The sequence below is a fragment of the Gossypium raimondii genome, chromosome 11 (assembly GCF_025698545.1).
Source record: "Gossypium raimondii isolate GPD5lz chromosome 11, ASM2569854v1, whole genome shotgun sequence".
In the NCBI taxonomy this organism is placed as follows: domain Eukaryota; kingdom Viridiplantae; phylum Streptophyta; class Magnoliopsida; order Malvales; family Malvaceae; genus Gossypium; species Gossypium raimondii.
In genome coordinates, this window is record NC_068575.1 from 14,716,054 (window position 1) to 14,731,666 (window position 15,613).

The 15,613-nt window shown below is 29.6% G+C and overlaps 1 protein-coding gene and 2 long non-coding RNA genes across 5 annotated transcripts; all 3 read right to left on the reverse strand.

Annotated features, from left to right (window-relative positions):
* Positions 1-236: 236 nt before the first annotated feature.
* Positions 237-2,755, reverse strand: LOC105804520 (uncharacterized). Of its 3 annotated transcripts, none has more exons than XR_008190649.1 (5): positions 2,630-2,755; positions 1,650-2,415; positions 1,515-1,562; positions 1,364-1,393; positions 237-496 (listed from the first exon to the last, which is right to left on the reverse strand). It is a non-coding gene; the product is annotated as an uncharacterized LOC105804520 (long non-coding RNA). The 3 variants fall into 3 exon arrangements; XR_008190648.1 differs by lacking the exon at positions 2,630-2,755 and adding an exon at positions 2,535-2,627; XR_008190647.1 differs by lacking the exon at positions 2,630-2,755 and having other exon boundaries at positions 1,650-2,507.
* Positions 2,756-8,210: 5,455 nt separating this feature from the next.
* Positions 8,211-10,679, reverse strand: LOC128034982 (uncharacterized). Its single transcript, XR_008191387.1, has 5 exons — positions 10,247-10,679; positions 9,903-9,953; positions 9,703-9,775; positions 9,505-9,573; positions 8,211-8,372 (listed from the first exon to the last, which is right to left on the reverse strand). It is a non-coding gene; the product is annotated as an uncharacterized LOC128034982 (long non-coding RNA).
* A 2,184-nt stretch (positions 10,680-12,863) lies between these two features.
* On the reverse strand, positions 12,864-14,282 carry LOC105804519 (probable 2-oxoglutarate-dependent dioxygenase AOP1). Its single transcript, XM_012637170.2, has 3 exons — positions 13,801-14,282; positions 13,393-13,717; positions 12,864-13,314 (listed from the first exon to the last, which is right to left on the reverse strand). Exons 1-3 carry the CDS (start codon positions 14,166-14,168, stop codon positions 13,063-13,065), a joined length of 945 nt encoding a protein of 314 aa, XP_012492624.1. The 5' UTR covers positions 14,169-14,282; the 3' UTR covers positions 12,864-13,062.
* Between the last annotated feature and the right edge of the window lie 1,331 nt (positions 14,283-15,613).

Below are 15,613 nucleotides of genomic sequence, written 5' to 3' on the forward strand. Positions count from 1 at the left end.
AGTAATTAATATTAATTATTTATTAAATTTAATTAGAATATATAAACTATATTTTAAATATTTAAATATAATCACTAAATATTTGTAATTAGATAGTAACACAATTGTATTATTTTAAAAATGATTTTTTAAATTTTTAATTAATGATTTTAACACATTTGTATTATTTTATTTTAAAATATAATTTGAATATATAACCCATATTAGATATTAACATAACATAGAAAACATAGACCTAACAAATTAAAATATTACATGTATTTGGATTAAAGTTTCAAAAAGGGATAATATTTATATACCAAATATATATACTAAAAAATTTACATTAGCATTTACAATTTAAAGTGAATTCATTAAACTAGAAGCTATAACATCTCTTGTTAATTCCATTTCAAAACCACTTGAACTGTTTGATTCACCATCTTCGTCGTCATCATCATCATCATCACTTTCTCCATCATGAACATTTGCTAAATCAATAATACTTTCATATGCCCTGTTAATATTTTCATATTCCATAAAATTGCATCATTTCGATTGACATGTTTTCAGATAAAATTTTCGTATTCCATAAAACATTTGCTTTTCAAAACTATAACTTGGCCTTTCTGCCATAAAAAATGTCTTACAAAAATGAAATGCCAGAGTTTTAGGAATTTACATGACTTATCACTTGAAGAACATAAAGATGTATAACGTTTCTAGCTATTTGTTAGAACAGGAAAATATCTTCCAGAATTTGTTGAAAACTCAATGAAATCAAAATAGTTGGTGGATTTCACAAATCACATGGAGTCAAATTTTTAATGAGTTCATATTATTCCCCAAATATTTTATGAAGGCATGTTTAAGAACACCAAGCTTTCTTAACATCTAAACAATTATTATCATCTCCAATAAGTTACCAACATAAATGTAGCAGCAACTGAACAACATTACAATTGCAAATAACAACTGCTCAATTCTGAAATACAATTGATTCGTCATCTTAAAACAAAAGACCAAAGGAAACTTCAATCAACTTCAGCTAACAAGTCACTCTCTTTACAAAACACATGCCTAGTATCTATTCCCAAATCTACCTACAAGCAACACAATAGCATTTTAGAAACCTCATGCGTAGTGCACCCAACTTTTTGAAATATAACATTACTATTATGTTCGTCAAAGAAACTTATAGCCGAATGAATGAACTAAAGATGATGCCTAAAGAAAATTCATCGCTATAACATATACTATCATTTTAATAGTTAGTGATAGTCTTATTGCTAAACTTGCAAGTTACTAGAATTTCTTTTCTAACTATAAGACAACCCAAGGTAAAACAAAACTATATTTTCGCCAAAAAGAAATGCTAACTAACCTCATAAGCATTTATATCCGAGAAAATAACCTGAAAAAGCATAGGAATTCTTTTAGATTGTATTAGAAGAATAACTACATACGAAAATGGCAACATTTTGACAGGCATCACTTAGCATGAGATTGCTCAAAAAATTCCTAAATTCATTTACCTTCTTTCTAGGCTTTACTTTTCTTACTTCGACACCAGTTGAAACTATCTGAAGTTGAAATCATAAAATGAATTAAGACATCTCAAGCATTCATTTGAAAAGGGGAAAAATGTGTTTAACAGATTGTCATCATACCTCCCTTATCTGGTACCTCTCAAACTTGACAGCTGATTTGGGCAACAAAACTCCACCAGTTGATTTCCGTTGATTTCATTTTCTCAACAATTGGCAATAGTAGGGGGACAAACAAAATATATTCATCACATGAGACTAGCACAAAATAGATAATCTCTCAAAGGGAGCCTAATGATTTACAAGTTTATACACCAGAACCTAGAAATGTGCATTCATCCACCAATAGGTCATCATGTAGATATACTTCTATGCTTAAAGTGCTCGCTGAGTTAATGTCAAGAGTTAACAAGATACAAACTCACTCAATGAAACTACTTAACAATCTAAATATAGAGTAGTGAAACCAACATCAATTAAGAATAGCAAACTTATGTAACTCAATCTTCATATATATTCAGAGGACAGGGATTGGAAGTGAAAAACAACAAAGATAAAAAAATTAAAAACCCTTCAACATCATCATTGCCCTTTGAAGGCAAATGTTTGTCACAGGAAAAGTTAGAAAAAAAGGAAATGAGCCCCATCTCGCTAAAAAAAATCAAACAATCAATTGCTGTAAGATTTTTTTCTTATTTCATCATAAATTAGAGATTGAAATATTCCAATCCAATATCAAGAGCTAAAAAACCTGATTCTTTCACAAATCAAAACAGTCGCAGAAAACAACTAAACTAAGCATAAAGAACAATTAAAGAGAAGAAGAGAACAACCAAAATAGTCGCAGAAGAAAAGAAGCTCACCGGTGGAAGAATTAAAGAGGAACAACCTAAAATAAAAATAAAAAAAGAAGAAGAAAAAATTAAATTGAGAGTTAAAATGAGAAGATGAGATTAGGGGATTAGAAAGAAAGAGAGAGAGAGAGAGAGAGAGAGCAACAACAACAACCTTGAAGAAAATGGAAGAATTGAAGAAAATAAAAGAGAAGAGAACCAAAGGAAAAAACTTTGAAAGAGAAAATGAAGAAAAAATTGGGAATCTACCATGTGTTTTAGGAGAAGACAAATGGAGGATAAAAATGTAAATAGCCAGCCAAAAACACTTGTAGCTTAAGACCATATGAAGAAAAACACTTTTTTTTAAGTTAGAATTTTCAGTGAACCGGTGTTTGTTTAGCAGTGCTTTGGAGTGAAAAGTGCTTTTTGAGAGAAATTTTAAGGGAAAAGTCCTTCTCAAAAGCACAATTGAATGAGCCTAAATCTCATACAGTCTACCAACAAAACAGAACTTGAAAATGTAAAAAGAATAAATTAATTTATTATGAAACCAGCTAGCATTTTTCTTTTTCTTCTCAAAGGTAAGAAAAGTTTTATTTATGGAAATATATTTGGGATAGGGTAAGAAAAGGGATAGGGATTGATAGTTGTGTAATAAAAGTATAGTAAAATATTAAAAATAAATATGTAAAAAGAAAAATAGACGAATGAATTTTTTTAAAGCTGTTTTAAAAAAAAAAGGAAGAAAAGATACGAAATGATTTAATTAAATCACACTATATACACAAAATGAAATGGTACAAAAGATCATGTTCTTTCTAAGGAATTAACATGAAGAAAAATAAAACACAATGATATTCTAAGCAGTGAAAACATATATTTATTTATAATAAATCAAAGATAAAATATAATATTTTAAATATGAATATTTGACGTAGGTAGTAAAAAAACAAATATGTAGATAAATGATTTTGCATAATTATTTTTTTATATAAAGCACAATTCATATATTGATTCAAAAGTACTAAAGTGTTACTATTGGAGTATTCAATATTATTATTAGAGTAATTGAAAATTTAATATAATTTTATCCCATGAATTTGGTATTTGTATCCATGGAATTAATATAATTGTACTAAGTTAATATAATTTTGAATATAAACTGATTAATTTAATCGTGTAAAATTAAATACAGTAAAAAGTTTTTTTTTTTTGTAAAAACCTCTTATTTATTGTAGTTATTTTTAATATAAATTATAGAATGCAATTCAATAGAAATTGTAAAATAATATAACTTTTACCAAATTAAAAAATATTAAATTGTATGATACATGTTGAATTTTTAAAATTATATACATGTCATAGTACTAGGCTACCCAGTCTAGATATAAGTTTTTAAAGGTTTCAGTTAAATATATATATAAAATAAGAAGAGATTTTATTATTTTCCATTAAGATTGTTATATTAATACAAATAGTCAAAGCAAGAAATACTAAATGAATAAATCCATGGATTAAAGAGTATTATTTCATTATGTCAAATACATGATACAAAATTTTGATCAATATGTCAAAAATTTTGTCCATCTTACATTGTAATGGCTCCATTTTTAGTGGTATCGAAAAATGCGCTTTCGAATCTTATTTTCATAAACCGAGTCTAAATATTCTTTTTAATATTTACAAAGCTAATATAAAAGTATATTAAAGACTTATTTAGTATTTTTGTCAAATTATTAGTTAAATAAGGCTTAGGGACTAAATTGTAAAATTCAATCGCTATAAGTTTTTAATTGACAAGAGATTTGGGGATTGAAATAACAATTAACTAAAGGGCCAATATGGTTAATAAATCATTATATTGTGAAAATTAATGGAAGATGATGTCAATCTCCATTAGTTTTAGTTAATACAACCATTGTCATCTTCTTCAAACCACCGTCCAAGTAAGAAGAAAAAAAAAAACCTTCCAAGCATTTGATACATTTGACCATTAATTTGGAGGTAAATTCAAGCTCTTTTCTATTTTTTTTTTTATAAATTTGAGGCCATGAGAACTTGATTTAGCTAGCCCATGTGCTGATTTGTGAAACTGTTAAAGTTTTAGAAAATTACTATTGTTGATTTCTTGAAGAATTAGACTTTAAATTGATGGATTTTAAGCTTAGTTTATGAAAAAGACTAGATTGTAAAGTTAATTTAGCTTGTTTGTTAACTTTGTTACATTAGGGACCAAATGTAATTAATGTGAAACTTGTCAGGAAATGAGGTTAGAGATAGAAAGTATAACGTCCCTAATGAGTATATATGAAATCGGATTTTAATCTGAAGCTTGGAATTGAAAGTTATGACTATTTCGAGTTTAGGGACTAAATTGAATAAAGTGTAAAATTTTAGTGATTTCAAAAATTAAATTCATATCGTTCATTCGTACCATGTCATAATATAAAAATGTTTAGTATTGATTGATTATATAAAATAATTGTATAGATCAAGAATTAGATTAAAGTAGAGTTAATCGAGGAAAAGTTAAAATTATTGATCAGCCCCTGAAGAATCAACTTTTTTGGTGTTTCAAATGGGTAAGTTCGTATAAAACTTACTGCCCCTCTTTGTATTATATGTGTATTCTTGTGTTTAATTTAATAAAAGAATTTTTCTATATAGATGAACTATTATGAAATTTGACATATTTGGCTAGATTGGGACCGAATTGAAATATTATATGGTAACTGATTATTATGTAATAAAAGAGGGTACAAAATATATAAATAAGAATGATTTCAGGATATGGAAACCTGAAATGTGACCGCTTCTTCAGGTTGTATTATGTAAATGAAAATGATCACAAGGATGATATTGAAAATTTTGGAAATTGATACCCGTGTGAACTAAGTAAAATGTTATGATACGGTTAACATGTGTAAACTCAAAATTATATAGGGTTTTTCTATATATTTTACCACCTTTTTTACTTAATAAATGTGTTTATCTTGAGTAATTATTATTGAAATAAATGGATTTTACTTAATTAGTAATTTTAGACATGAATTTAGAAAATATGTGAAATTATGCTTAATTATATTATTTTCATGCATATTTTATATTAATTCATGTTAATTTATTAATGTATATATTTTTCACTATGTAGGAGGTCCATTGGAGACATGATTCAAATAAATAAAGCATGGGCAAGTACAAGTAATTTATGTGTACAATAAGACCATGCAATTTGAGGCATGAGGTAGACTACTTGACCCAATAAAGAAGGTGATAAAAGATGGACATGTCTACTACGTTTTAGACTGAAGAACTGTCTAACTAGGGGAACTAAGGGCCCAAATTCGACACTTAAAGCTGGTTGCCCAAAATATGTTTTGGGATAATTAATTGAAGGTCCTTATAGTTGGAAATTAATCAGAATTCAGCCCAACAACTTCTCTGTTGAAACCGTCCACTCTATAGCTATTTTTAACTTGAAATTGAAATTCAAATGGAGAAGACTGGTTATCCTTTGTTCCTTGAAGCATGGCTGGCCACATAAGAGAGTGAAGGAAGGAAATTTAAACCTATTTTTAGTAAACTCAAACCCTTACCTTCACCTATAAATACCTTACCATCTTTCACTTCTCATTCATCTCTCATCACTCAACATTCCTCTCTCACTCACTTTAGTTTTCTCTCAACTCTTTTTCCCCTTTTTCCCTTGCATAGCCGTCCATCCCTTCCCCAATATTTAGCCTCAAAAGCTTTGTCAAAAGAAATCTTTAGCTGGCTACCTTCTAAACCCTTAGCAAAATAAGCTTCAATCAGAACGGAGGAGCGCTCTAGTCAGAATAGATCTGAAAGACTGCTGAACTGAGCAGAGTTGAGCACATCAGTCAAAATAGATCCAAAAGGCTGCTGAACTGAACAGAGTTGAACACATCAGTCAAAATAGTCTGAAAGGCTACCGAACTGAGTTTACTCTTTCCTCTTGTCATTTATTTTAAACATGTTTTCTTTGAGTTTTATGTTTTTGACATCAACTATGAAGTTTTAATTCCTATTTGCTAGGATGATTATATTAATTTAATAAGATTTATTTAATTCATGTTAACATGTTTTGTGCCTCAGTTGATTATGTTTTTAATTAATATCATGATGCATTTCATTAATACATGATTGGGTGCACTTAGATCAGCTGAGCGATCCTAACCAAACGACAGCTAGTAGATGCATAATTGAAAAGTGCAATGCTTAATTTAGGTGATTAAAATCAACTAAGTTAAGGTTCATAATATCTTTAGTTAGCTCTAATATCTTTTCCTTGTGGATTGTCACTTTGCGAAACTTACCTAGTTAGATCATCTTAAAGCTCACACTATCATCGAAATCGGTAGTTATACGATTATTTTGAGTTTAAATTTGTGGCATGTATATAAGGGTCATAGTGTGCACTTTGGCATTTTGAAACCTTTACTACTTCACAAATGTCATATAATCATCTTGTGTATTAGTCATGTTTCATGCTAAATTAAATGATAATATATTCTTATATGTTTGGCATGTGGAATGATATAAAATGAGGTAGAAAAGATAGCTAAATTAATGAAGGGTTGAAATTGAAATATTTGAATGTGATTCTTGGAAGTATGCTTAAAATATATAGTTGGAACTTGATTGTTGTGGTTCATGCTAAAGGCCTATAAGTCATTGATAACTCCAATATAGACTTTTTTAGGAATTTCTAATCTTTAATTCATGCAAATCCCAAGTGTTTTTCATCAGATTTTGTAATTTTGTTACAGAATATCTAACTTGGATAAATTTTAGGGCACATCTTTATTTTTAACTATTTTGATGCTAAACTTACACAATTTAGCCAATTTTAAACCATTTGGAGCAATGAAAGAAAAATCAATCTCGAAGTCACTCTAGAAAGCTCAAATTGTTGTAGCATGATCCATACAGAAAATGGTTGATTAAAAAACAACCATAGACACCCCCAAAAATAATATTGTTGGACCCTAAACATTCATTTGACCCAATTCTTAACTAGGTTAATAGAACTTAACAGCCTGATGAAAAGGAAGAGGCCCAAAGCACCTATTGAAGGAGGAATGAGCCACAAGACCAAGAAAGGCCCAAACCTAGTTACATTTGAAATTAGACTAGATCGATTAGTTAGATCAAGAACCAATTTGCATATTGATCTAAACGAGAGAAAGAATCAATTGAATCACAAACTGGTAAGAATTGCAACTCGCGAATCGAGGAACAAATGAAGTGATAAAAAACTGATTGAGTTGATATTTAAAATATTCAGGCCAAATATCCAAACATAAAAAAAACACTCTTTTTTTTGGCCCAAATCATTTAAAAGCTAGCCCAAACTCTTTAAAATTTATAAAATCAACCCAAAAATCTATGTAACCTCTCAAACTCGGCCTAGACGTTATGGATGGATTGAGAAGGCTACATTAGCCACCGAAATGGCTAAGCTAACTTACATTACTTTTTAAGACTTTAAATAAACTCATTTTAGAGAAAATCGTAGTTGTATTTTGAGTTAGCTTAAAAGCATTCATTCATTAGGTCGTATATGCTTAGAATTCATTTTACTGTTGACAATGTTGTTTTAGAAAAGCCGTTTACTTGTCGCTCTTCTTAAAAAAAAACTCGATGTTAAACTAATGCAATGAAAAAAAACCATTTTTCAAGTCATTTTGGAAACTTAGTTGCCTTATCGATTTGTTTTTCAAAAATAGTTCCTTTGCAATGTAATGAAAACTAGGGAATAGTATCAAATTTTACTTAAGCCCGATATAATGCATTATCCGATTATTATGCTTGAGTAATTCATGCATGCAAAAATCCCAAAAGAAAAGTTACTAAGCCACAGACCAGAAATAGTTAAAAATTACAAGCCAAAACCAAATAGACTTAATAACACTTAATTGTAAAATAATAATCTGAGGTCCAAGGTGATTCTCCGAATGCCAAGTTCGGTCATAATTTTGAGGTTTACCTGAAAAGTTAAACACTATTGGTGGTGAGCTTACGAAAAACTCAGTGTGAGTCAAATAATTATTTAAATGGGCAAAAACATCAAATACAGTGAAAATATTAGGTTAACAGAAGAAAACAAAACCATCATAGGAATTTCATGTCATTACATAACCATTATCAAATTGATGTCAAACGGTGTATGAGCATAGGTTATCATTCATTCGAGTAACAATCATTAATTTTGATACCATTCAATACAACAAAATACAATGTGTAGCATAAATCAATAACATTCGAATATGTCGTGCACATGATGCAATGCAAAAAGGTTCCTACCCATACCATCCGCTACATACCGCGAGTTCCCTAGAACTCGTCTGCCAAACTCCAAAACATTATGAACATAGCTCGATGTGGTAAAACCACCGAATAATCAATAATGCAGAAAATCTGTCGGATATCAAATAGTGCGATACAATTGCCAATAACATATATTATGCGATAAAATCGCCAATCCCCTTGGTACTCCAGGTGCAGTGCACTGACTACAAATAATGCGGACTTAATATGCTGTCGGTACTCCACGAAACTCCTCCGTTTACCACAAAATCTCAACCCAATGCATATGCAATATGTCAAACAATCTCATACATAATCATATCTTAATACTTTTCACGTTCATTTGACATGCTCAGCATGTCCTCAATAATCACATACTTTCAGTAAATGGAAACAGTGTTCCAATCTTTCAAATTACCATTTTGTTGGTATCAATCAATATCGTTCAATTTCACATACTTTACGAATTTTCATTGTGCATAAATAGCACCCTTTTCAATACACAATATAAAAAATATCTCATGCGTTTAAATCATACATAAGCTTAATATCTCAACACATTATATCATTCAGTCAAACATTCTCATATCTCATAACTCAAATATACAATTACAAACTCTATCAAACATCCATACTATCAAACTAGCAATTTTGCCAACATGTCAATCTTTTAAGGCTCGAAACATACCTGGTTCGGCTACTCACAAAATCAATAATTTGGCTATTAAGACAATCCAATCAACAAGCTAATTTATCATATATAATATGATATTTAACATTTTCAAACAATTTTATGAGTCTAGGATCCACACCTTATTTTTCGGTTCCTTGCAGCACACTAGCAAATCTTCCAATTTTCCTTAATAATTCCTTAAATGAATCTAAACCAAAATTTAGTATAAATTCAATCAATTTAACATTAAAACAGCCCCCAAACACCCACTTATGAGTTCAAACCAATCGTTGAAATGATAACTATCTTATGAATCCAAACTAGTTAGATTCCTTACACTGTATTGATGCAAACCGTACGTACAATCGTTCTTCGCCTTTACGGATGGTTTGGGGCGTTCAGGTCAGCACCTAATTCAATAATATACTAGAAAATCAGTAGCTAATTAACGACTAAATTCATTCATTTAATCAAATCATAACCTTTACCCAACAATTATGTCGAAATAACAAACTAGTTACCCTTAATTGCACTTACGCTTCACGATTTGTGGGATCCGAATGGCTAATCAATCAAGAACATTTTTCCCTAATTAAAATGGGTTTAAAAGATGATTAGGAGGGTTCAAGAACTCAAATTAATGATGAAAAAATATAGGCAAGAATCAAGAAACAAAACAACCCCCTTTCTTGCACATAGGCGCACGCACCACCACCCATGGTGACCAAAATTGGGGCTAAATTTTAAAACGGTTTGAGATCTCATTAAATTCTGGAAAAATTCCTTTGAAATCATTTAAAATCCCCAAAATTCGAGATCTAGAAATTTAGGTTTTGAATGGATAAGATTAATTAAGAAATTGAAGAAAGAAGAGACCTTACCCAAGCTAGTTGAGAGAAATGACAATGGGACTTTCTTGGCAATGTTCGAGATCAATCTTGGAGTTCAAGATTTTAGATTTGGTGCTGATTTTAATGAGGAAAAATGACAGCAATATGGTGGAGAATATGTTAACAAATCTTGTGGAAAAAAGAAAAAGAAGAAAGAGATGGTAAAACTAGGTGTAGGCGACAACAACAATGGGAGAAAGAAAGAAAATTGAAGAGAAAAAATGAGAGGAAGAGAGTGAACGGCTTGGGTAGGTAAAAGTTGAATTAAAGGCTGAAAAATACAATAAAAAGTTATATTTATTCTTAGGGTTCAAGGGTATGGATGGCACACACATTAAAAAACAAGAGATTTTGCAAAATTTAATTATTTCACAAGGGAAGGAATTCAAACTTGAAATCTCATTTAATTTCCATGCTTTCTCATATTTCTTCTAACCATTAGGCTTTTTCCTCATTCTTGAAATGATTTTACCATATTTATTTTAAAAATAAGGCATGTCGTATACTAGGGTTGGCAAAATTTGCAAAATAATTAAAATGGTGAGAGAGAAAGGATTTGAACTTGGGTTTCAAGGAACATTTCACTAACACCTAACCAACAAACCAATACCTCATTTATTTTTTAAAAATGTATAGATAAATTTCAAAAATTAAGGCATGACCACACTCTCTCGATTCACAAACTCGATTCTAATAACCCCTAAGTTTTGGGATGTTACAATATAAAATAATAAAATAAATGAAAAAAAAAGTAAGAAAATAAAATAAAGGCAGAGGGTCGAGTAATATCTCTTTCTTTGCCAAAGGCAAAGTCGCTTCTGCTTCTGCCTTTGCCTCTACCCTGCTTTGCTTGTTATTTTGTTTTTATTCTCTCAACTAAATTAAAAGATAATTTAGACGAGTGTAAGAAAGAGAGATGGAAAAGTGATTTGCGTATGGCCCAAAAAGATATGGAGACAAATTTTTAAATTGAAAATAGATTTGGTTTACATTGGGATATAGGAGGGAGACATCAATAAGATTTTCTTTTTTTGGAAATATAATATAGACATTACACAAAGAAGTATTGGTAACTTGAGAAAGATTATATATAAAATTAGGGTTAGTATTTGGTATATTGGTAGTATATTTTTTATTTTATAAGTATCTTTAAAAATATTATGTATCTTTATTTTTAATATTATATTATAGAAACTTGTCAACTTCTTAACTTTATTTGTAGAGTCAAAAACTTTCTTGGCAATGTACCAAATGTTTTCTTATAAAATTATAAGATAATTATTTGGTACATTGGTTGTAAAAATTTTAACTCCACAAGATGAGATTTTTCCATGTGTCCTTAAATTGTAATTAAAAAAAGTGACAAAATCTTAACCCTACTTATGGAGATAAAGATTTCCACTACTTGTTTACCAAATAATTGCCCTTAAATTATAATTTATTCAGTTTTCATTTGCATTACCTGTTTAAATTATATGAAAAAAATCAAATACAAGATTTTCTTACTTTGAATTGAATATCCATCCACTTAAAAATAATATTTTATTATATATGGTTGAATCGATTTTAAACTAGTTATATTTGTTGAATTGGGAATCATTGGTTGATCAATGGTCCGATTCTAAAAATTGTCAATTAACAATTATTTTTAGCCATAATATCTTTATGGGGAAGGAATAGGAATCCACTTATACTAATGTAAAACTTAATTAGTTTTATATATTTTATAGCTTTTTATGATTAATATTTTAATGATCCAAGTATTGAATTTATCAATATAATTGTACTTGTCTACATGCAGATTTTCAAACCTATTCAATATCTCTAATAAATTGATAAAAAACTTAAAAAATAAATTTATACCAAATTTGACATTCATGATCTACATTAATAGATTATTAAATATTGTTAAAATATTAAAATATTAATTATATTTTTTTCATGCTTGAAGCCATTGCATCTTCAATGTTTGTTTTACAATCCATAAAGACTAATCCTTTTGATATTCATGCTTGCTCCTTTCTAGAATGTTGTCTCTAGGGTTCGAACTTTAATTCTTTCACTGGAAATGCAATCACTACTATACATAATATTTATATTAATATATATTAAAATGATCAAATCGTCAAACAGATAAATTTTAAATTAAAATTGAATTAGTATAATAAATTATAGGAAGGCATGACTTAAACACCAAAATTACATGAATATAACATAAATAAAGTCTACATGAAAAGAATTACTAAGTAAAGCATAACAAAAGTTCATAATAATTTAGTCGCATTAAAACATAATGTGAAATACAATACAAACATCTTTAAATCGAGTCATTATAATAGAGTGTCCAAAAGAAAATTTATTCTTAATAAATTATTATGAAAAATATAATCCAACACAAAAATACATCAACATGTCACTTTTACAAACACGCAAAAATACCTGTAAAATGATTATTAACATGTAAATGCATATAGAAATTTATAATACTATAAGTACCAAAACATAATACCAACATGAACACCACCAACACACAAATGTACAAAATCGACAAAAATAATTGATTAACATGTAAAACTTATATAAACGATCATCTTTGAAATATAAAAAATAAACCAAATAAGTATTACTTCATTTTAATTCCAACAAATTGGAAAAGAAAAACATTCGGAATATCTAATTTGTCTTTGCCATCACTACCTCTTTTACAACCCTTTCAGGACAGTTGATTTGGCCAACTTCAATGTTGAGTTGGGATAGCCTTTATTATATTACATAGAGAGAGACCACGATTTATTTATGCCCAAATCTTAGACACTGCAATAAGCTTTAAGAGTAGATTTAGTAGCACCTTGAACAGCTTGGGGGGAGTAAATTTTCAAAAATTCTTCCAGATCAAAGGGTTTGAAGAGCATCGGATTTTTGTCATCAACAAGCTCTTTGGGAACCTTTACTAGGTACCCTCCTCTCGGCCTTGCAAACAATCCGATGCTATACCTGGTCTCGTTTCCCTTCATCATCAAGCGGTGATAAGCAGAAGGCAATCGACCATTCAACCATACCTGCAACAGTACAAAATTTACTTTCTATCTACCTTGAGCTTTTGTTTAAGTCAAGCTATTTATATACAAGTGACTTACGCTGAAGGATTCTCCAAGCATGACTACGAAAGAATTGGGTGAAGGATTTATATTTATCCATTCGCCATTTTTGTTTAGGATCTCCAATCCTTGAACCTCATTTAATTGATACAAAAGAGTCATTGTAGTATGATCACAGTGCGCAGGTAACCCAAGGGTTGGCTCGCTGATGTTTGTCCTTCCGTATTTCATTGCCCTCAGGTGATTATTTGTTGAGTCCACAAGTTCATCCATGTATTTCTCAAGGCCAAAACTCTCCAAAATCATCCTCAAAATTGTCTTCTCTAATCCTGATGCTAGCTGAGTGAAAGACGCCAGAGTTTTACTGCCAAAAACAGAGCAGATAAAAAAAAAAAAAAAAAGTGTAGTAGTTTTGCTAAAGGGGTTTTTGCAAGTGAATCGAAGTACCTGAAGCTTATGTTTCCTTGAGGCCACAAAGTGGTTGTGAGGCATTGTTCAATGTTTTCAACAATATGTGCATCATCAGTGGACATGCTCTCATACAATCTTGATGGAGGCCAAGAATAGGCACGAAAGGGTTTATCGGAAACACAAAGCTGTTTTGTTTGTGAAGGCAAGTCAAATAGCTGTTCCAAGGCCTCTAAAACTGGCTGCCGAAGTTCCAGGATTTGGTCAAACGAGGCCTCAAAACAGCTGTACTCCTCCAATGCTTCCCGGACTTGGAACTTCAACAAATCCCATTCAGGGCTGCTCGGTCTCAGGTTCTGGTTTGAGAAATCTATGACCGGCACCTTAGCCCCAGTTCTTGAGCTCATATCTGTCTTCTTCTTTTTTCTGACGTAAACAAAATAATAATGGAAATGTCGGAAACTGTGTGTGCTTTGATTATCTGTATTTCATATCACATGAGTGGTTCCTTTATTATTACCCACTTGCAAATCAAAATGAATGGTTAAAAGAATTATTATAATTTTTGTCTTTCTATAGAGCAGCGGTGCTAGGCAGGAACCGTGCCTTGAATTGCTACAATAGCAATTTTCTATTCAGAAGTTATAGTCTAATATTATAATAAAATTGTAATTTCATCGTTAAAAATAATTCAGAAATTTAAAAGTTTACTATTATGTAAATAATTTATAGTTGAATATCGCATCTATAGTTGATTTAAAATCTTTGATTAAGTTAACTGTAACAAATTAATTGACCGGACATCCAATTAGGAAATAACTTTTAAAAGTTATATAAAATAAAATATATTAGTGTGACAGTAAAATTTGTAAATTTTATTTTATTTAATTTTATATAAAATTTTAATAAATATATATTTTCACAAAATCCTTTTAATCTGATTTGTGATAATCTAATATAAATATAAATATAAATATTTATTTTTTTGTCTGTAACTAGAAATCGGTCGTATATGGTCATTTATCACAATCAAATAATTTTGTTTGGATTCATGTGAAATTTTCTCATCCTGTCATCTTCACCTGATACGATGATGATAGTGATATTAATAAAAATTTGCTTCTAGGGACCATTAAGGTTATTCTGTATTTGCTTCTGCTATTCAGTTTATTTACTTGTATGATGTTGACGATTTCATATTTTATTAATGTGAATCAAGAAGGATGAAATAAGAAATAAATCAATAAAAGAAAATAAACAAAATTTAGAGGTTGATAAATTAATTTTTATCTCTAAATATTAAAAATCATCTTAAAAATTTAAAGGTTACTTAAATGGTTCCCAATCATTACTCTAAAATTGTGTCCTTAAAAAATTGAAGATAATTATTCTCAATTGTTCCGTTTGGCGAATTTTGTCTGACGAATATTACTCAAAATTCATTAAAAAAATTAAAATATTTGCAGCGATCTTCATCTCATAACCAGCATTTCATATAGAAAACTATCATCCCAATAATAAGGTAATCAGAATTATTGAATTTTCATATTAAAACAATACTATGATACAAATTTTTGGATAACCATACTCAAAAAGTTAACTATTGAGGTTAGAGAGCAACCTCAACGCCCACATGGATTGGCTTTGCGCTAGCTTAATCTAACCCTAGGTGAACACTACAATATCATAATCATAACCCGCACCAGATGATTGCAACTAAGAGACATGATGACTGTTGAGATATTTTCTATATTTGGTAAATAAAGCATCCCTAAAAGTTAGGGATTACCAAATATGATTGAGGATTTTTCTCGTATTTAGTTTTGCTATTTTCAACTTTAAGCTTACTAAT

Excerpts from the sequence above, each read along its gene's own strand:
- LOC105804519 (XM_012637170.2), bottom strand. The coding sequence starts at position 14,168 with ATGAGCTCAAGAACTGGGGCTAAGGTGCCGGTCATAGATTTCTCAAAC. Across the intron at positions 13,718-13,800 it reads CAAGGAAACATAAGCTTCAG|TAAAACTCTGGCGTCTTTCA; the intron begins GTACTTCGATTC and ends TGTTTTTGGCAG. Across the intron at positions 13,315-13,392 it reads TGCTTGGAGAATCCTTCAGC|GTATGGTTGAATGGTCGATT; the intron begins GTAAGTCACTTG and ends GTACTGTTGCAG.